The 21,852-nt window shown below is 41.1% G+C and overlaps 1 protein-coding gene across 1 annotated transcript in view; it reads left to right on the forward strand.

Moving 5' to 3' along the window:
- The window catches only part of LOC136577884 (dynein axonemal heavy chain 11-like), a 390,521-nt gene that overhangs the window by 192,971 nt on the left and 175,698 nt on the right, over positions 1 to 21,852 (forward strand). The window contains exons 46-48 of the mRNA XM_066577803.1: positions 2,367 to 2,490; positions 13,158 to 13,304; positions 20,551 to 20,708. Coding sequence (XP_066433900.1) covers positions 2,367 to 2,490; positions 13,158 to 13,304; positions 20,551 to 20,708 — 429 coding nt within the window. The remainder of the gene's footprint in view (positions 1 to 2,366; positions 2,491 to 13,157; positions 13,305 to 20,550; positions 20,709 to 21,852) is intronic.

Below are 21,852 nucleotides of genomic sequence, written 5' to 3' on the forward strand. Positions count from 1 at the left end.
CCCCTTTTCGCGGCATCGCGTAGCTCCGCCCCCGTCATGTGCCGATTCCAGCCAATCAGGAGGCTGGAACCGGTATACGTCATGGGGCGGAGCTACGCGATGATGCGTACAAGGGGGCGGAGCCAAAACGCCGATGCTTCCAAGACCAGCCGAAGGGAGAAGATGCATCTGCGCAAGCGCGTCTAAAAAAGCAAGAAGACACCGAAGTTAGACGGAACCATGGCAACGGGGACGCTGGCAACGGAGCAGGTAAGTGAATAACTTCTGTATGGCTCATATTTAATGCACGATGTATATTACAAAGTGCATTAATATGGCCATACAGAAGTGTATAGACCCACTTGCTTTCGCGAGACAACCCCTTTAATAATTAGATTTAGAAGGACATGCTTTAAAAAGTCACCATGCAGCCCCAGGTTTATTGTGACCCTCTTTACAGTTCACACTGTCGTTCTAGCTCTAGTACCAAACCTAGGGTCCAAAAAGTGCCAACAGGTATTAAAATACCCTTATTAAATACAAATAAGTATATTTGATACCCATGATGTAGGGCAGTTTGCAAGATAAATAACTGTGATAATAATGACTGTTGGCAAGAATGATGGATTTGCCAACTTTCACCTGCCGAATGAGTCCAGTTGGTTGCCAACACTGTTTTTTTGCTGTTTTTATACATGAACCATAATGTATGACTTGCCTAAATCTGGAGCTTCCGGTGCGTAGCTCAAATTTATAGGGTCTCATACAATAGTCAGAAAGGACTTCTATACCTTGTTGAAAAAAAATGGATTTGCAGTAGTGGAAACGGTAGCATAACTACTTTTACTTCAGAGCATTTTTCAAAAGTTGAATGTCATATTGTAGATTATCTGCATAAAGTAGCACCCCAGCCATACTGTTGGGTAGTACAAAAAGGAATAATGTCCCTTCTCCTAAATGGGCCCTTCCACCTCCAGTTTCCATGCTGTACTTCTGGCCATTGTATGCTATCCAATGTTGCTCTTGCTATACAGTTTGTTTGCATCAATATGTGTTGACTACAGCTTTTGTGGACCATGGCCTTTTCCCAACAGAAATCAAAGTGAATCTTGTGTGACATATAATTGGCTTGGTGTGCAGATAGCAGGACAAATGAGATCTTTGTCTTTCAACACTGCTCTTGATTTAAAAGAAGCTTCATGTGGCTGTTTCAACGCATTTCAGGCTCATAAAGAGTCCTTCACCAGATATGGAAAAATATGGTGCAATGCAAAGAAAATCAACTTACAAGCACTCAACCTGTGTTTGAAATGCATTTTGACAGCATCATAAAAATTTTTTCTATTAAATCGAGAAGTATTCTTGAGAATCCATTGGATAAACCTCCCATTTTTCCCGCTTTCTGCACATTAATTGTCTGCATCAGACTCAGCCTGGTAAGACCAGGAGGGATTAGATGTTAGAGCCCTTGTGAACATTGTGCCTCCCTGTATAATTGGAACAGGTGAGTGCCTTGCCAAAAGTATTCACATTGTCATCTTGCATTTGGGCTGCTTTTTTTTCTACAAGTAACTCTGTATTTGCATTGCTTCATCCTAGTATAGGACTTGTGTGACTCAAATTATGTGAAATCCTCTTAAAGGGCTTTTTTCAGGACTTCACTATTGATTACCTATCCTCGGGATAGGTCATTATTAGTTGATCGACAGGGATCTGCCACTCAGGATCCCCGCCGATCAGCTGTCCAATGGGCTTGCTCTCATCGCAGACATAGTCGGAAGCAGTTAGCTCTAGGTCTGTCTGTAGTGCATCAGACTGAGTTAAAATAAATCTTGTTATTTGTGCAGCGCCAACTTATTCCGCCTCGCTTTCAAGTAATTTATTTATTACCCCCCACCAAGCTGGGTACTCATTTTACTGACTTTGGAGGGATGGAACGCTGAGTCAACCTTGAGCCGGCTACCTGAACCAATGCAGGGATTGAACTTGCAACCTTCAGGTCATGAGTGAGAGCTTAGGACTGCATTTCTGCTGCCTTAAAACTCTGTGCCACACAAGGCTCATGGTTGTTATTGCAGGCACAGCTCCCATTGAATTTAATGGATGCTGTGCCTGAAATACCAACTTAGACTGCTACATTACGGACAGAACTGTCTGCTTCAGGCTCTGTCTATAATGACAGCTGGCTTGTTATCAGCTGATCAGTGGGGATCCTAAGCAGAATACTCCCGCCAATCAACTATTGATGACGCATCCTGAAGATACCTTAGGTAATTAATAGCAAAGTCCTCTTTAAGGCAGGTTAGCTCACAAGACTAATAGCTTTATGTTGAGATGGTTCGGTCACATATTTACTAATAATTTTCACATTTGATCTCTTTCTGCAGAGTGACATTGCTACCTTATACTTTAAAGTAGGGATAAAGAATATTGGGACAGTCTTCCTTCACACAGATGCACAGATACCTGATGAAAGATTCCTTGTTCTCATCAATGACATGCTGGCATCAGGTACAATGAATATCTATTTAAAGATTTCTCCTTAGCTATTAATGTATAATGTATATCTCTGCTTGGACTAATTTAAGCCATAAAATGAAGTATGATAAATAATGCAGAGTTTGGGTTTTGTCATGTTCAGATGGAGAATCTCTTTAACCTGATGAGGACCAAGCTCCATAAATTTACGGCACTTGATCCTGAACTTTAATCCCTGCTGATAGTAAAAATACAGCTTGGGATTAAAGCTCCTGTTCCTGCAATGTAGCAGGAGCAGGTCAGGTCCTTGGCTGTTAGTCACGGCCAAAGACCCGGAGGAGAAGGCTAAATAGCACTCAATGAGCTCTATATAGTGAATAGAGAAAGTGTAAGTGTTGCTTCTGTTATTTGACGCGGCAATCACGTGACCGCCACATGCCCCTTGCTACAGCAGAGATGCAGGGTCTTAGCAGACCCTGATCAGCTCTGTTAGTGAGTACTGTTACTGAAAAATCATAAAGCGGTGGCAGCATAAAGTGATTAAAAATTTTTTTTTTATTGTTTCAGAATTAAAAGCAGGCAACGTTTCGACCTCCTTGAGGTCTTTTTCAAGCCTGTAACAAACCTACACATAAAACACAAAGTCAAAACAAAATACCATACAGAGGGATATAAACAAAGCAAGTGATATAAAAGAGCATAAAAAACAAAGGAGAAGTATATATACAATACATACCCAATAACATAAGAAACAAGGTGTGGAGTCCATGTTCCACATATCAGCTGAGAGTAAGAGCAGTCTTTAAATAGTAACCCACTACTGACATAATGAGCTCAACCACGCCCCTAGTTGTGTCATATCCTGCAACCCAGCATGCACAGCTTCAAGTTGCTAAGCAACTGAGAAACAAAGTAAATAGACCACATAGGAAGGCATATAGCCGTAATGTTAGGAGACGGATATATAGAGAATACATAATGGTACTGATCACTAAAAAAAGGAAGGCAATTGCAAAAACAAGGCATAAATAACAAATGACAACTATCAAAAGTGCTGGTAATGGATGAGTTAATAAGCCGGCGGCGTGACGACGTCAGCACGCTAATTGGCGGCGTCATAACGCTTGTATTTGAGTGGCGAAAGCAACGACTGGATGATAGAGAATGCATCATGGAGTATAAGACCACGTGACCTAACGTGTGACGTGTTAGTGTCATCACGTGACTGTGTAACGAAAAAGCGGGACCGCGTAATGGCGTACAAAAGAACATGTGATCAGACGTGTGACATAGTGGCGTCAGTCAATAATGATAATCACATGGGACACATAGTATATGTTAAAAAAATTGCAGAATAAAATAAAAAAATGTGAAAAACAAAAAACACCTATTGCCAACGCAAACCTAAACTGTCGCCATCTGCGCCCTGTCATCCGAGACTATACAAATTATATATCAAAATGACAAAGAAAGTGAGGAACCTATTCCCATAATTTATTTTAGTGTTAATATACTAATTTTAACATTAACAAAAAAAGATATAAAAAGCATCCCCATATGTCATGGGGAAAAAAAACACAGCAAACATAATTTTGGTAACTGAAGAAAATAATACGGCAGTGAAACAACCACATGGGTAAAATCCCTAAAAGGGGTATAGTCCTCTTGGACCAAAGCACCCTGGCCCTTAAAGGGGTTGCCGGAGCGGCCCCTTCAGCGCAAGCGCATCTAATCCAGGAAGAAGGCGGCTTTGGTCGGCGCCATGGAGACAGGGACGCCAGCACCGGAGGGGGTAAGTGTATAACTTCTGTATGGCCAATATTTAATGCATGATGTATATTACAAAGTGCATTAATATGGCCATACAGAAGTGCTTAACCCCACTTGCTATCGCGAGACAACCCCTTTAAGTGGTTAAAGTCATTTTCAGATGGCAATAATATGGTAGCCTGTGAGGATCCATATGATGGTGGTAAAGCAAAGCCCCTGCGCAGTTTTACTGGATGGAATTTAGATCACTATAGAACCCCATGCTCATCTATATTCCTTTTAGGGTTTGTTCATACAGGTGAGTTTCACATCTGTGCTTTGTTCATGATTGAACTAACTGCACACAGATAGCAAAATCTTTGGTTAAGAGCCTTGCTCTCAATGGGACCGCCGCTGCTGCTGGTGGCTCCATTGAAAGCAATGGCCTGCTGGGAACCCCTGCAGTGATTTTCGGGAAAGGGCTTTAAATATAAGCCCTTCCATGAAAATCATCCCTGGCTGTAGTAAAAAATATATACTCACCTGTCCACCACTGCCGGGGCTCAGGCATGTCTAGCTGCCGCTTGTTCTCCCTGCATTTTTAATCCCCGCCTGCTGAAAAGTTTCAGAGCAGTGCAAAAAGAAAAAGTGGCGGCTAGACGCGCCTGAGCCCCGGAAGACAGGTGAGTATATTCTATTTATTTTTTTACTGCAGCTTGGGATGACTTTCAGGGAAGGGTTTATATTTAAAGCCTTTCCCCGAAAATCACTGCAGGGATGCCGGTGTACTATTGCTTTCAATAGGGCAACGCCATCCCCATTGAAATCAGTTGGAGAGCTTCACGATCCGGAATGGATTAATGGCTTTTCCATTCATTTCAATGGGGAAACTGGTTTTGAGTGTTTTGGATAAGGGGCTCCATCACAGAACGAATTAAACTCTTAACCCAAGGCACCACTGTATCTACATTCTTCATCCTGCTGCAGTCTCACTCCCTAGGTCAAGTTTGCGCTGTTGATTCCTGCATTGTCTGAGCAGCACCAAGCACTTCACTGTGCATGCTCAGCCTTATTATTGATTTCTGTGGACTCCATTCACTTCAGTGGAACCCATAGAAGGCATTACTAGACAGCGAGCATGCACAGTAAAACCTCTTCATCTCCATTGAAGTGAGCCCATAGAAGATAACAGTAGAGGCTGAGCAGGTACAGTAATCCTGCCTACATATATTACAGGATATACTTTATTTCACAATGTTAATAAGCTTGATTTGCTATCATTTCCTGCTATTTAGGGCAGTTCTCCTTGTTGCCTTTGTGGTCCCTGTTACCATCATTATCTTTCCCTGCTAGCTTGCGTCCACGTGTGGTGGATCTGGTGCAGATCTGTACCAAAATCCCAGTCAAAATCTGCACCAATGATGTGGACTGTGATGTGGCGTCTGACTTGCATTTTGTTATGGATTTACACCGCGGAGAGCCCGCCGCAAGTGAGTGATGTGTGAAGTCACTGCAGCAGAAATCCACAACTCTTGTGCCACGGATCCGCATGCAGATCTATCTTTTTCAGAGTACTTTCTCACGTATTGGTAAAATGTGAAAAATCTCCTTGCGGAATTTCAAATGCAATTGCGCACGTGGATTTTGCCCTTTGTGTGTACATTCACATGTACCGGAAATGGTGCAGATTTTCTGCGTCATTTCCACAGATCCACTAAAATCCATACCGTTGGGGCGAGTTCTGGTGCTGATCTGCAGCTGATTCCACACTTTCAGTAGAAGGAGTGAAGTCTGCTGCAGTTCTGTGGAAATGACGCAGAAAATCAGCACCATTTCCAGCACATGTGAATGTACGCTCAATGGGCAAAATCAGCATTTGAAATTCTGCAAGGTGATTTTGCACATTGCCAGGGCTAATATGCGACATGCGAAACCACAGCAAAATATGCAATATAGCTGTGGATTGATGCAGCAATTTTGAAGGCAGAATCCACAAGTTGCATATTGCACACGCATTTGCACACCCCCCATCTACGTCTATTGGTGTGCAAGTACGCAGAAAATTAGAGCATGTTGTTTTTTTGCGCGATAGAAATGCATCTGCAAAATGCAGAAATGCGAATGAACTCATTTAAATTATTGGGTTCTATTTTCTGCGTATTGTGCACACAAGTACACCCGTATAAAGCCAGCCTAAATTGCAAACTAGGTGTTGGCAGTTAGGGGTGTGCCTTTACACTTTTGGAAACTGTCCTATCCAATCAGTGCTGACTGTTAAGGGACACACTTATAATTTGCTACATCTAGTTATTACGGTAATTTATTCATACATTTTTAGGAGGAATGGCACAGAACTATTTAGAATTTTTAGAGAAGATGCTCCAGAATTGTTATTTAATGGGAAATATACAGGGATGGACAAAAATATGGAAACAAGCATGGGATTTTAATCATTAGCTTTGGGCTGCCTTTTTGACCCCTGCTTGGCTGAGAGCTTTCCCACCAAATTTGTGTTTACTTCACCTCTTGCCCTGCCCTGGATGGTTTTGGTAGCCAACTGGTAGCAGCATCTAAGTAGCTCAAACCTCTGACCACTGGATCCTTGTTGTTCGGGCAGATGATCACTTCTGCCCAGCAGCATCTGTGTCATATTAACTCCACTTAAAATCGGTCTCTACATGTTTTATTAATATGTGATTTATAATCCCATGTAATGTAAGGCATGCATTTTGTAAGGGTTTACATATTTTTTTCCATCCCCTGTAAGTACTGCATTTACTAAAACAGACAAGTCAGAAGAGGTGACGGTCTTTAACATGCATTCACAGTGAAATGATGACTATCGCACATATTTAGAACATCAAGCAATCTTTAATAAAAGTGTATGGATCAGGTTTTAGCCCTGAATTAGGAGGTGAAAATTCAGGCCGCAGGAAAGAATCTTACAGACCTACAAATGAAGACTTTCAATGTTTCTGAAGATTTCTTATCGGAATGGGAAGTACACTAGTGCACATACATGTATACGTGTCTGAGTTCTGTTAATATGAACTACAAATGTATCAGTCACTTATACCATATTTCTAGGGGTCGGTGACTTGCAGGTATTTCTTTTCCATTTTATACAAGAAATTAAATCTATTCAAATTACAATAATGTGTCCTGCGCCTTTGAGTAATGGAGACCAGAAATGAGAAAAACAGGAAGGGGAAAAAAAATCTAAATACATTCATGATCAAAACAGTTCAGAAATAACACATTTTAAATGAGCACAGGGCATTGGGGCTTGAATAGGCTTCATCAGCTCGTGTGAAAGGTCATTTGTGCAGATTTGTAATAGGTGCTGTCAAGTCACCCCTGTGACACAAGACAAACAAGCTGCTCAATATAATGAGTTGCAATCAGCAATAATTCGGTTTATTATGGATTTATTTTTTTTAAACAGGTTTTTATCTCCACTTGTTTAACAAGTCGTCTCTGATCAGTTTTCCTGATACATTATTTAAAAAAAATATACAATTAAAGACACAGTGAGTAAAAAATTCATTAGAAGAAAGGAGGCTAGTCTTTTCAAGCGTTTCGTTTGGGAATAGACTCTTTATGCTCACAAATGTCTATTGTAGCTGCAGAAATTCTTTATATAGTGGATTGTGGTATCACTCACTTAGGAGAATAGGATATGTTGTCTAGTAACTCTATGGCCATACACAAGAAGTTTATTGGTGGCAGCTGGGGATCTGACAGTGTTCAAAAAAGTGTGAAAAAAAAACTTTAGAAAGAAAAACAAGTAAGACTTAAAATATAGCCTTATGATAACAAGTTAAGGGCTTAGTCACACAGGTGTTTTTTTGCCCGATTTGCAAATGCGCTTGCGATCTGCAAATATATATACCCAATGCTTAGCAATGGGATCGGTCACATGGCCGTTTTTTATGTGAATGTGCTGAAAATTATATGACACAACGATTCGCAGAACGCATGTAACTGCGTTCTGCGCAAATCGTTGTTCTTGTAGCGCCGACCGCATTGAGAACATATACTAAAGATCGTTATCCTCTGCCACAACTGTAACAGAGGCAGCTCTCAGCTGTCATTCAATAGCTAAGAGCTGCCTCTGATTGGTTACAGTGCTCAGCCAATCAGAAGCAGCACTCACCCATTCATGAATTCAGGAATGGGTGAGTGAGAGCTGCCTCTGATTGGCTGAGGGCTGTAACCAATCAGAGGCAGCCCATTCAGCAGGCGGGGATTTTAAATCCCCACCTGCTGATTACTACAGAAAGCAATTAAGGAGAAGAGCCGGCTGGACGCGGCTGATCTCTGGCAGCTGCAAAAAGGTGAGAATATATATTTTTTATATTTTACACTTTTTTTGGATGGTTTTCAGGGAAGGGCTTATATTTGAAGCCGTTCCCCGAAAATTAATACAGCGCTTGCGGGCAGCCCATTGCTTTCAATGGAGCCGGCTGTATTGCCGGCTCCATTGAATTCAATGGGTGACATCATTCTCCTCTGCCATGGATAGCGGGCCGCGCCCGTGTGACCAAGCCCTTTGGGCTGATAAACTTTGCTAGCAGCGTTTTTTCAGCCGTGACGCTGGCTTCGGTCACGCAATTTTTTGTGCGCGTCAGTTTTGCGCACAAAAAAAATCGCATGAAAAAACGCCCGTGTGACTAAGCCCTAACTTTGTCTCTAGATATATGTTTTTATTTTATTTTTCCATGCATTTTTAAAGTGAAATAATTTTTTGCACTGATTTAATTTGGGTTTCACTGTAGTTTCATAATACAGTTACATATATCGACATAAATCTTGTAATAAAGTTAAATTATCACCGACATATTTTGTCAGATGTTATTATTGTTGATAGATTGTTCTTAACCAACAGACACCACAAGTGCTATTTAGCACAATTTGTCTGTTTTTAAACTTATTCATTTCGTATAGTGGTCCATTTGTTAGCACTGTCGCCTTGTAGAGCTGAGGTCCTGCGTTCAAATCCTACTACGGACAACATCTGCATGGAGTTTGCGTCGTTTTTTTCTGTGTACTCCAGTTTCCTCCCTCACTGCAAAAACACACAGATAGGTGAATATATATTGTGAGCCGCACTGACATAACCATAAGGGATGCAGTTGCACCCGGGCCCAGGAGCTTTAGGGTGCCCATAAGGCCTCTCTTCTCCATATAGGGACCCTGGAACTTTGAATAAAGCATTATAGTTGGGGGCCCCGTTACAAGTTTTGCATTGGGGCCTAGGAGCTTCAAGTTATGCCTCTGGTGAGCCCCAATGGGGACAGAACCCGATACCAAGTGATATAATGTGCTGCGTAATATGTGTGTGCTATATAAATAAAGGTGATTATTATTATTGCTTTGTTAGTAATGAATATGCCAAGAACCTGACAGACCCCATAATAGTCAATGAGGTCCATTCGGCACCAGTATTTTTGTTGTTTGGCTCTTATAACGGCAAACACTAGAGGCTCATGCACATATAAATAAGGCCATACATGGGGGAAAAAAGTTCAAGCTGGTCTAAGCAGTAGAGCATGTTGTAAGAGGTGTCAAGTTAAAAAATAAGGGAGCTTTTCTCTCCTATGTCCTATAACATGAATGACCAAAATGCCTATTAAATCTCATGCAAGACATATTTGTATGCCTGAATTAGAAGTACAACATCCACCGCTTTTCTGCGACAAGCCAAGCGTGACTAGAAAATTCTACAGCATGACTAGACAGGATATCTTCTACTATGAGTGAATGACATTTTCTAAAACCCCATTCACTTATATTGTACTATACTTAATCGTGAAATTTTGGTATGCTATTTACAACTGAAATTCTGCAGCAAATCCACGACTGATGTGCAAATTCACCCTAAAAGTACTTTTACTTGAGACAACTTTCATCCTAACAGCTGCCACTCCTTTCACTCAAGAGTAATAATAAACTTTAATAATAAACTTTATTTGTATAGCGCCAACATATTCCGCAGCGCTTACATAGACAGGGGATACAGAAAGACAAAAGTACAAACATTACAGAACCATGGTTACATAGTAATCAATTGATGGAAACAATAGGGGTGCGGGTCCTGCTCCAACGAGCTTACATACTACAAGTAATGGGGTGATACAGAAGGTAAAGGGGCTGGAGATATGCACTGTATGGCGAGGTGGAGAGTGAGGGGTGATATACACATAGACAATGGTCAGACATTTAGCCATGTGACAGCAGAAACAGTATGACTGCAGGAGTGGTTTATGATGGCTAGCAGGGATTGCAGTCAGTAGGTCAGGGAGCATGTTATCAGGCGGAGTACAAAGGGGTTTGTTTAGGGAATGCGGTATGCCTCCCTGAAGAGGTGCGTTTTTAGAGCACGCCTGAAGTTCTGCGAGTCCTGGATTGCTCGGGTAGCCTTTGGTAGTGCGTTCCAGAGGACCGGTGCTGCTCTGGAGAAGTCTTGGAGGCGGGAATGAGAAGTTCGAATTAAAGGGGCGCTCAATCTGGTTTCGTTAGCAGAGCGGAGAGCCCGGGCTGGTTGATGGATTGAGATGAGGGAGGCGATGTAGGGGGGCGCTGCACTGTGGAGGGCTTTGTGGATGAAGGTGGCGAGTTTAAATTGAATTTTGTATTTAACGGGCAGCCAGTGCAGTGACCGGCACAGGGCAGAGGCGTCCGAGTAGCGGCTGGACAGGAAGATGAGCCTGGCTGCCGCATTCAGGATGGATTGGAGAGGGTAGAGTAATAGTTGTTCAGCGAATGGAGACTTAGCAGATCTCTTCTGGCCACTCACCTCCATTCATTGCAAACAGGCAGTCGTTTTGTAATGACTGTGGATGTGGAATCACTGTGTCAACCTACTGGGTAGGTGATGATCCAGTCCAGTACGGTTGACAGACGACCCCAGAGTGGGAGGTAAGATACCAGATGTACGAACCCCGTATGCAGATGGAAACTAGGGAAAGTATTTTGCCCTGAACTAATAACCAGCCTATTAGCGGAGCACTCGTCCCAATAAGGACGCCCCCACGGTCTTCTTCTAGGTGCTGACTGACCCTAACAGGACAGAACACCTATAAAACAAATGACAGAACAATACTGGGGTGTACAGGAACAAAGGAGGTTCAGGCTAACAATGATAAACAGAGAAACAGACTCACGAGGATAACAGACAGCAGGATACACAAACAGAGGACACAGAACATGAGCAGAAAGCAAGGTAGCAAGGAAACCGCTGGAGCAGTAGCTAAAAATGGAGTTATGGACACGAATCACACAACAACACTACAGCATTGTCTCAAAGGCCCAGGGCAGCTATACAGGGCGCTGATTAGAAAAGATGCATTAGCTGAGCAGGAGGCCCAGAAGCAAATAACCCTAGGAGTGTTGGAAGAGAATAAATGTAAGTTCAGTGAACAGGGAGCATAGGATGACGTCCTTGCCTGCCAGACACAGAAGTAGAGGATTGTGTATGAACAGTGCACCTTACATGTTTAAAGAGTGAACAACTGCTACTAAAGGCCCTTTTACACACAACGATAATTGCTTGAATGGCTGAACGAGTGTACGAGTTAACACGTTTTTTGCATAAAATGCTGTGCATTCAAACAGATAATCACTTAAAATCCTCTCTATTTCCCTCATTAGCTAAAGTAAACACTGTATAAGTTGTTTGATTGGGTTGGAGTGTGTTTATGGGAGCAAAACTCTGGCCAGCAGGATTTTAATTAGTGTGAAGAAAATCCATTGTCTTTTGCCAGCATGAGTAAACCAGTAGTCATTGTGTTTAGCAAGGTAAATAATCCCCTCAAGTCTTTTAGTCTTTCAAGCAAATGACACTCAAATGGAAGGAATATTGAACTACCTAAGGACTATTTTTATGCAGACTGAAACTCGTCGATAAGCGACATCTGAACAAATAGTGAACAAGGGTCGTGCATTTACACGTAACGATTACCTCTCACTTTCGCTCGTTTGAACAAATTTTGAGTGATAATCGTTGTGTGTAAATGGTCCTTTACACTAGTTGCTTCAATTAAGTGAGGTGAAACAAAGTGACGACTGTGGACAAAAATCACTGGTTTCAAGCAATTATTTGGGTGATAATCATCATGTAAAATGAACCTTAAAAGTGAATTCACACACTGCTGCATTGTTGAGCAATTTCGTCTGTGGAATGCATGCTAAATATTTGGAACCATGCACAGTACAATGTAAGTGAATGGGGTTTTAGCAAAACCCATTCACTCACAGTGAAAAATAGCTCTACCTGTTGCGGAAAAGCGGACTTCATTCACTGCAATAGAATGAGTAAATTCTGTTATGAAAATCCACGTCAAAATCGTCAATAAAATTTGCACACAGATTTTGATGCAGTTTTACTCCAAATGGAAAGACATCAGCTCACCCATTCTTCTTAATTCAATTCACACGAGTTTAAGGGAAACCAAACGGACCGCTGGTAATTGTGCCACTCTAGAATGAATACAAAATATTCCAGCACTTCCTTAAAAATGTAGCTTTTATTTCTTAATCCATAAAAACAAACTTAGAACGCTAACGTTAGAAACGTGTAGGCGCTACGGTATGCACACCATGGGAACTGTTTTTGCGGATTTACTCCACCATGTGTGATCATACACTTTAGAATGCGGATTAACGTCTAATGGAAAAAAGCTTGTGACTGATTGACATTTTAGCACTAATTGTTTTCATGTTAGCAAGACGTAATTTATTTTGGTATCGCCACGTTTTAGCTAATCTAAGAAAAAATGTCTGTTAGAATGTTTAATAAGAGAGTACAGAAGAGCATGACTCAGAACTTATGTTTAAAGGTGGTTTTCATTTTCATTTTGAAGCAATTAAAATTGATCTATCATAGATAGTAAATGCCTGATACTTTATGCTGGAAGAAGCTGTACGTATGTGTTGTGTGTCTTGTGCAGGTGACATCCCGGATCTCTTTAGTGAAGAGGAGATGGACACTATCATCTCTTCATGCAGGATGGAGCTGCGTGCCCTTGGTCTCCCGGATTCAAGAGAGAATTGCTGGCAGTTCTTTATTGATAGAATCCGGCGACAACTAAAGGCGAGTATGAAATAATGGAAATGTAAATGACGACAAAAAAAAAAAATCTCTTGGAAGTGAGAGATGATTGCTGATGTCCCAGTCCTGGCTACTTCACTCTGATATCTTAATGATAGATCGTTACAATTTTTTTACAATCCTCTAAACGTGATCACAGGTGAAACAAATAGTTTTATTTTGCGCACGCTATTTTTGGATTTCTATAGAAATAAAAAACAAAACCAAAAGATGTGATGCGGTTTAGGATTTATTGGTCTTGTTTCAGGATGAGTGCTGCTATTGCTTGATAAGGAGATGTGTATTGTGCATTGTGGGAGTCGCAGGCTTCCTTACAAGAATATCTAACCTTCCATCTGTTCCCGCACACCCAACTAAACTATAAAATCAGGAATTATCATTATTTATTCATTTTTTTGATTTAGAAGGATGGGCTCTGAGCTCTTTCCCTTTTTTGTAATGTGAAAATACTTTGCACAGAAATGAAAATGGGCTGGATGTAATTTTAATTACGTAGTGAAAAAAAACATGTTGTTGAAAAGAAAAAACAAAGATCAATATAATGAATTTAGGTAATTGTTCTCTGGAATAAGGATTTTTTAGCATTGCCTTTCATAGATGATATGCTGAGTAAACAAATGGATATGTTCAGGTGGAAGAAAAACCTGACGAAACGGCGCAAACTTCCACAGACATATAGGAGGCGAGAGGAGGTGGAACATTATGTCTTATTTATTTAAAAACAGCAATAAATTGTGATTTGGGGTTTAACCCCTTCCTCAGTTAAGCTGGGACAGGTAATAAAAAGGACAAGTTAGGGGAGGGATAGACAAAAGTAGTAAGGATCAGGAAAGACGGATAAATATAAAGATTAAAAGGAGAGCAAATACATACAAATGAGCGTAAAATAAAAAAAATGCAATACAAATAAAATGTGTAATGCAATAAACGAAAGTATGATACAATTTAACCCATTAAAGACCAAACACAGTAAATATACAGCACTTGGTCCTGGGCTTACAGCCCCGCCGATCGTAAAATTACGGCGGCGCTTTAAGCCTCCTGGCTCTGCAATTAATCAGAGACAGGACTGATTGTCAGCTGTTAGTAACAGCTGATAACCCAGAGGAGAGGGCAGGAGGGGTTTTTAACCCTTTCTGCCTTTTCCTTCCCCTAGTACACAGCGCTCATTGAGCACTGTGTACTAGAAAGTGAAAGCTGAAGTGTAGCTTTCACTACAGGTTCCTGTGACCACCGGGGTTCCCTGCTACAGCAGAGCTGGAGGGTCATACTAAACCCTGGCCAGCTCTGCCAGTGACTAATGTCATTACAAGGGTTGATTTTCCCTGTAACTGGGGCTCCTATGGATGCCCCAGCTACAGTGGGAAAATGTCAAATAAAAAAACCCCAAAACATGTGAATGTCCCCCAGAGGTCTTACAGGACGTCATGGGGACATAGATAGTAAAAAAAAACATAATTACATACATCAGTAAAACAAAATTACAGAGTAAAACAACAATATGTACATAAGAAAGAAAATAACCCAAAACCGACGCTATAAATGCCCTGTAATCCAAAACCATACATATTATATATCAAAACATCCAAAACAAATAAAGAAACCCGATCCTATACTTTATTTTAGCATAAATATGCTAATTTAAAAAAAATTTAGCTTTTTACCCCCAATAAAACAAAAAAACGGGAAAAAAGTCAGTGAAAAAGATATTTTAAAAATCGCCCTATATGTCACGGAAAAAAAAACGCAGCAAAAATAATATTTGTAGCTAAAGGAAAAAAATAAGGCAGTAAAACCACCAAATGGGTAAAATCCCTAAAAAGTGTCTGGTCCTTAAGGTACAAAGCAGCCTGGTCCTTAAGAGGTTAAGGATAAAGTAGCACTGAAATGCATAAAAAAATTAAAACAATTTTAGAATAATCCTAGAAGATATAAAGCAAAATAAATGTAAGATTAAGCTATATGAGTAATGATAATAAAAAAAATATACATATATAGTAAAATTGGAATACATAAAACGTTGATATAGCAGGCATTAGCATCAAATCATAGCTAAATGGACATTAGCCATAAAAAGATACTGGCGAAAGATACTCGTTCAATAGACAATGCCCACTGCCCAAGGCCTTTACCTTTGTTTTAGGGCCCATTTACACTGTGGGTTTGTTCTACTCATTTTTTTCTTTGCTTCTATCACACTGAGTAAATAAGCACTGTACTACATTTATACCGATATTTCGTCCGTTTTAGTCATACAGGAAGTGAGGACCGGCAAGCGGTCTTGGGATCTATAGTTAGTAATAAAGACTGATAATAAAAGGTATACAGTTATGGTGTAGAGCCGATTTGCTGCAGAATTATCTTCAGCTGTCTCAATAATCTGAATAGGATTTGCAGAAATTCATATACATGCTGCGGAAACAACCCCATATAGATGTATGGAGCAAAACTCTTGAGTTCCACTATTGACCTGTGCATCAGCTTCCCAGAGAGCTAACATGAAAGAGCTGAATCACTTAGCTTTTCTATAAAGGCCCTATACTGGATTAGAAAAACACTGTTTTCTTCCAGAAAAGGTGCCACAGCTGGGCTTAGGTTGAGTCTCGAATTGCAGCGCAGCTTCATTGAGTGAATTGCAGCCAGACCTGTGAAAAGGTGAAGCACTGTTTTTGGAAAAAGAGCATACATTTTTTTTTCATTTGGGAAGATGTCTGTTTCTGTTATAAAGTCCTGTATGTTCTCCTCCAAATCCTTCATCATTGCTCCTTCACCTTCCATTAAAGCTAAATTCAACTTTAAAAACATCTTATCATATTCTATAGAATAAAAATAGCTACATTGTAGCTGTCTAGTGGATATTGATCTACAAGTCTCCTTATCTCACTCTACTGGAACTTGTGGTTCTCCAACCCCATTAAAACAAAATTGCTTACCTCTGTTTCAAAGCGCATAGTAGTTTATTATCTATAGTGCCCAGCTCTCTTCTTTTCACAGTCTGTACTTTTGTAAAAAAAAAAAAAAAAAGACCTGAAAAATAGAATCAAGGCACCCTATTTTTGTGGTTTGGGCACCTATTAGCACTATGTTTTCCATTGATCAAGTTGTGGATTGAAGTTTGAACCATTCCCACTGTGCAGAGTTCACATGGAGCCATGAAAGTGTGTGAAATCTGGGGGAGGGGACGGAAGCATAATAGCCTCCCCAAGTCTTGCCTTCAGCGTTTTTATCTCATGGATGCTTTTAAGTGCAGCTCACAGAGTCCACTGATCACATGCGGAAAAATGAATTATTGAGGTCTTTTCATAGCTTTTTAGAAGTAGGCACATCCTCTGCTGGGCAGTCTGTGTGTAATGTATTATCGCTGTCACATTGTAAAAGTGTTTATGAGTTTAAATAACTTAACAGGCATGAACAGAATACAAAGTGGAGCAGCCGTCATCATCCTAATAACATTTACACTTCATCTTCATGCTACCGGCAGTGTTACAACACATTTGTGATAGCAAAGAATCAAGCTAAAGAAAGATCTAATTTTATACCTCGGTTAAATAGTCAAGATCACAAAAGGCAAATAACTGGAGTCAAATAACAGTCAAGGCATCAAGTCTTTCCCTCATCGTTGTTATGTTTGTCACTAGGGAAGTGGAGCCTCTAAGCTGCAATTTGTTTGGTGTTGACTAGTCTAACGAGTGTCTTCATCCTTTAGCCTTAAAGGTATTGTGCCACTAGAGAAAGTTATCCCCTATCCTTGGGATTGGGATTAACCTGCTGTTCGTTCAAGGTCGAAGACCCTTTCCAGTCCCGAAAATAGAGGTTTGGCGCATCCAGGAATGAACAGAGTGGTGGCCACACATGTGCACTGCTGCTCCATTTATTTCAGTGGGGCACCTGGAATTTAAATAAATGTAGTAGCAGAGTTCATAGCCTATCACCAATCCGTTCATTCTTGTATGCACCATACTCCTGTTCTCATGATTGGTGGTGGTCCCAGTGGTTGAACCGACCACCAATCAGCAAGATATTCCCTATCCTGTGTATAACTTGCTTTCATGTACAACCCCTTGGTATAAACTTTTTTAGATTCCCAGGTCACAGTCCCCAGAATAGATATCAATTGGTAGTGGATTTGCGGTAGTGAAGAATTTGTAGATAACCTCAGAACGTAGCCAGTGGTCATCAACAGAAAACAGTTAGGGTGCAATAAGCTGGAGGTTGAGATGGGACTTTATTCAGAAGGCAAGTTAGGAGTCGATAGCAGCAGAAGAAACACAGAAACCAGGTGACAAGTATGAAGGACAGGCATTAGCCTAAACCAGAAACAAAGCAAAGCTCAGGATCAGAATCAGGAGTCAAGTCAAAATACACATGAACAATAGCTAAGCAAAGAATATGCTTTGAGCGCTGAGCCAATCAGGGGGCAGGTCTGACTCACACCCCCTTCACACCCACTGCAGTATGGCCGCACGGAACTCCGGCTGCCGGGAGCAGGTGAGTATGTATATATTTTTTATTTTAACACTTTTCTGGATGAATTGCAGGGAAGGGCTTATATATTTAAGCCCTTCCCGACAATTCATCCTGCGCTCGCCGGCATCCCATTGCTTTCAATGGAGGTGGCTGTATTGCCGGCTCCATTGAATTCAATGGGCAAACATCGTTCTTCTCTGCCACAGCTGTTACAGCTGTGGCAGAGAAGAATGATTTGTCTTCTATATGTTCTCAATGGGGTCGGCGCTGCTGCCGCCGGCCCCATTGAGCGCATATAGAGAAGAGAACAGGAATCGCAGATCGCAGATAGGTGCAATCTGCGATTTCTGTTCTATAATTTATCGGACGAGCGCATAAAAAGCGCTCATGTGTCCGATACCATTGCAAAGCAATGGTTTTATAAAATCGCCGGACGCATGCGCATGCGCAAATCGCGGCAAAAAACGCCCGTCTGACTAAGGCCTAATAGAAATTAATTCCAGTGCAGGTAAAAAAAATGTTCCAGAAATCTTTCGTCGTTTGGAAATGTTTACATTTGTTCCTGTTTGTAGTAAGTTATAACAAACAGAAGAATACAGGATAGACCAAAAGTATGGAGACACCTGAATAAATGGTGATTGGGAATGCTATCTAGTGTGTGGCATGTTGCTAAAAATTTGGGACAAATTTGTAAGGGGCGGTGTCCAACACAGCGGCCATTTTGAAAGCCACCATCTTGGAACCAAGTCAATATTTTCAACTGGGAAGGGGTGCATGTGACATATGTATCTGATAGAGAATATGATGCAGAATTCAAATCTGTGCTTAAATATCTTTATTCCAGCCAAAGGTGTTATCAATTTTCTCTGTTATAGACACATGTATGGCTGCGAGATTAACACACAGAGATTGTGATGACAGAGATTGTGCTGATCTTCGGGGAGTGCAGTACCTGAGTCATTGCAACGAATTTCAATGGTCAGCACCGTAGCAGACCACCCATCTGCCATTGCATAGTTGTAAAATTGCTTGCCAAATTTCGCCAAATAGGTTCTCTGTTGGACCTGCCAAAAATGTGGATGTAACAAAACTTCCACAGACAAAGAAACAAGAATGGCCATCCTGGCATCCTTATGCAAGAGCCCATATCGTAGCACCCAGTGTCTGTCACTGGAGAGCTGGGTGAGTTGAACCGCCATTTGGCGGATACTCGCTATGCACAAATTGCACCTGTACAAGATCCAGTTGCTGTATCATCTTAATGAAGATGATTCTGATCGTTATGTTGAATCTGTGTGCCACAACAATTGTAATGGCACCCACATTTCACAGGGATGGTACTGTTCAGTGATTAAACAAACTGTTTACATGAAGGGGAAAGTGAACAAATAAAATCTTTGCTAAAGGTTCAACACAAACCCATACTGGACATTTCCCTCTGAGATGGTTGGCGCACAAAAAGGCATGGTGTTGTTCAGTTCGTGGGGTACAAAGATAGTGGCCCCACTTCTCATTTGTTACGTGATGAGGTTTTCCCATCACTGTGCAATTAAGATGGCACATTCCCAGTGTTCTTTCAACAGGATAGTGCCACCCCCACGTTATTGACGTGATGTCTGTGAGTTTTTGGATCAGAAGTGAATTGGATGTCATGGACCAATGGAGTGGCCTCCACGCTCATTGGATCTCACCCCCTTGGACTTCTAACTGTGGGGGGATGTCAAGTATAGGATTTACACAATGAACATCCAGAGTGGGGCGCACATGTAATAGTTGATTCTGGAGGACTCTGCAAGCATTTCTCCTGAGGTGTTTCTCTCAGTGCATCATAAATGGGGGAAGAAGATAGCCTTGACAATCCTAAATAACGAGGAGCATATCCTGTAGTGGGTCATTGTTGTGTTTTATTTCATGGACAAATTGTTACTAACTTTGTCAGGAATAAAGGTGCACGACATTTAAGCACAGATTTGGATTCCTCACCAAATACTTCTATCAGATATTTATGTCACATGCACCCCTTTACATTTGAAAATATCGACTTGGTAACAAGATGGCAGATTTCAAAATGGCTGCCGTGTTGGACACTGCCCCCTACAGATTTGCCCCATCACCTTATCAATATGCCACACACAGGATCGCGTTCCCAACTACCGTTTTCCATTTATTTAGGTGTCTCCATACCTTTGGACCACCCTATTAAGACCCCCAAATAGCAGCATGCATACATCTGGACCTAGACAAACAAAGATGGCCAAACCACTTCTGTGATCACGTGATGTACACTGTGCATTAGTATGCATTGGTAGTCTAAGACCCTACACCTGCTTTGACTAACTAGTGCTGCCTATGTGAACAGCACTGGCCAGTAGGAGCAAAATTTAGTGTCTTAGACTACTCATACTATACACAATGTGCCTCAAATAGTGAGAGAAGTTGTTTGGCCATTTTTGTTTGTCCAGGCCCTGAGGGTCACTTTAAGAAGAAATTCCCATTTCAGGAATTACCCTTCAAATGTATGCTTATTCTATGTACATTCTCCAGATCAAAGCATTGTGGTCATACAAAGGAGTAATAACGTATTATGTTACTATGCTAGCCCGACTGCACCCAAACCTCTCACTCCTACGATAAAGAAAAAACACTTGAGTTTTAGAGCTATTAACTTTTAAAGTGGACCAATACTGCACAACTTTTGGTTTATATTGTTCTTTCTCACTAGCTTCATTTTGTAAAATGTCTCTGCTTTGCTGTGTCTCAGATAGTACTGTGCTTTTCACCTGTGGGATTCACATTAAGGACTAGAGCAAGAAGATTCCCTGCCTTGGTAAACTGTACTGCCATAGACTGGTTCCATTCCTGGCCTCAGGTTGCCTTGCAGTCAGTCAGCAGCAGCTTCATTCAGAAGTTGGATGGAATTGATGTAAGTATGTAACATGGGTCATTTTGTTTTAAGGACTGAACTCAAAACTCTTTGAAATGGCGTTGGTGGTTTCTGGTAGATGCTACAACCAGATTAACCTATCAACTTTTAATTCAGTTTTCAAGCTAGGGCTTTAGGGGATTTTCCATGCAAATACAGTTGATGACCTATCCTCATGATAAGTCAACAATATTTTATTGGCTTAGGTCTACCGCTTGGTATCTTGGACGATCAACTGATCGTGTGCCAACTGTCAGCACTGCAATACACGGGGATCGGAGCGAAAGCAGTGGGCTCCAACTCATGTGCAGTGACCTGCTCTTGTAATTTCAGCCGCAGAAATAATTGATTTTAATGAGAGCTGCGCCGCCTGCAAATACAAGCTCCAGGCACTACACAAGGGGTGGAGCCAACTGATTCTGTTCCAACTCCTGTGAATTGTAGTGCTTGCGATCGAGCGCCGTACCCCAGCAGATCAACTGTTGATAAGCTAGTCTAAGGATAGGTCATTAATAGTATTTGCATGGAAAACCTCTTTTACTCTTTCATGACTTCAGTGTTTTTAACCTTCATGCCCAAAGGAAAATGTAAACTTTTGTAATGCCTCATTCTTTGGAAACTTTCACACTACAGTATTTTAAGCCAAAACCATGATTGGAACCTGCTGAGAGAAAAATGATAAGGCTATGTTCACACGAGCTAAATCTGCACTGGAAAAATCTGAAATATGGGAGGTTGCCGTGGATTTCTAGCGCGGATTTTCATTGAGCCGCAGTGCTGCATGCGGATTCAGCTCGGTTAACTTGTTGATTTTCCAATGTGCGATTTGCATTAAGAAGTGACAAGTCACTTCCTTTTTTTTACGCACTTGGATTTCAAATTAAGTTCATCTGTACCATATACACAGTGGTGTGGATTCCCATTAAAACCAATGGGACACTTCAGATGTGGCTATCTGAACCCACTTCTAGGTTTATATATATATAGGAGAAAGAGACAGGTGCCTCATGTGGAGACATCTAGGGCACCAATATAAAAGTAAAGGTTATGAGGTGCTCATCTGATATGCTTGTGTCTCACACAACAATGTTATAGCGTGGGGATGTATAAATCGATTGGGCACGGTAATGGTGTATGATATTCT

Source organism: Eleutherodactylus coqui, chromosome 8 (assembly GCF_035609145.1).
Source record: "Eleutherodactylus coqui strain aEleCoq1 chromosome 8, aEleCoq1.hap1, whole genome shotgun sequence".
NCBI lineage: Eukaryota > Metazoa > Chordata > Amphibia > Anura > Eleutherodactylidae > Eleutherodactylus > Eleutherodactylus coqui.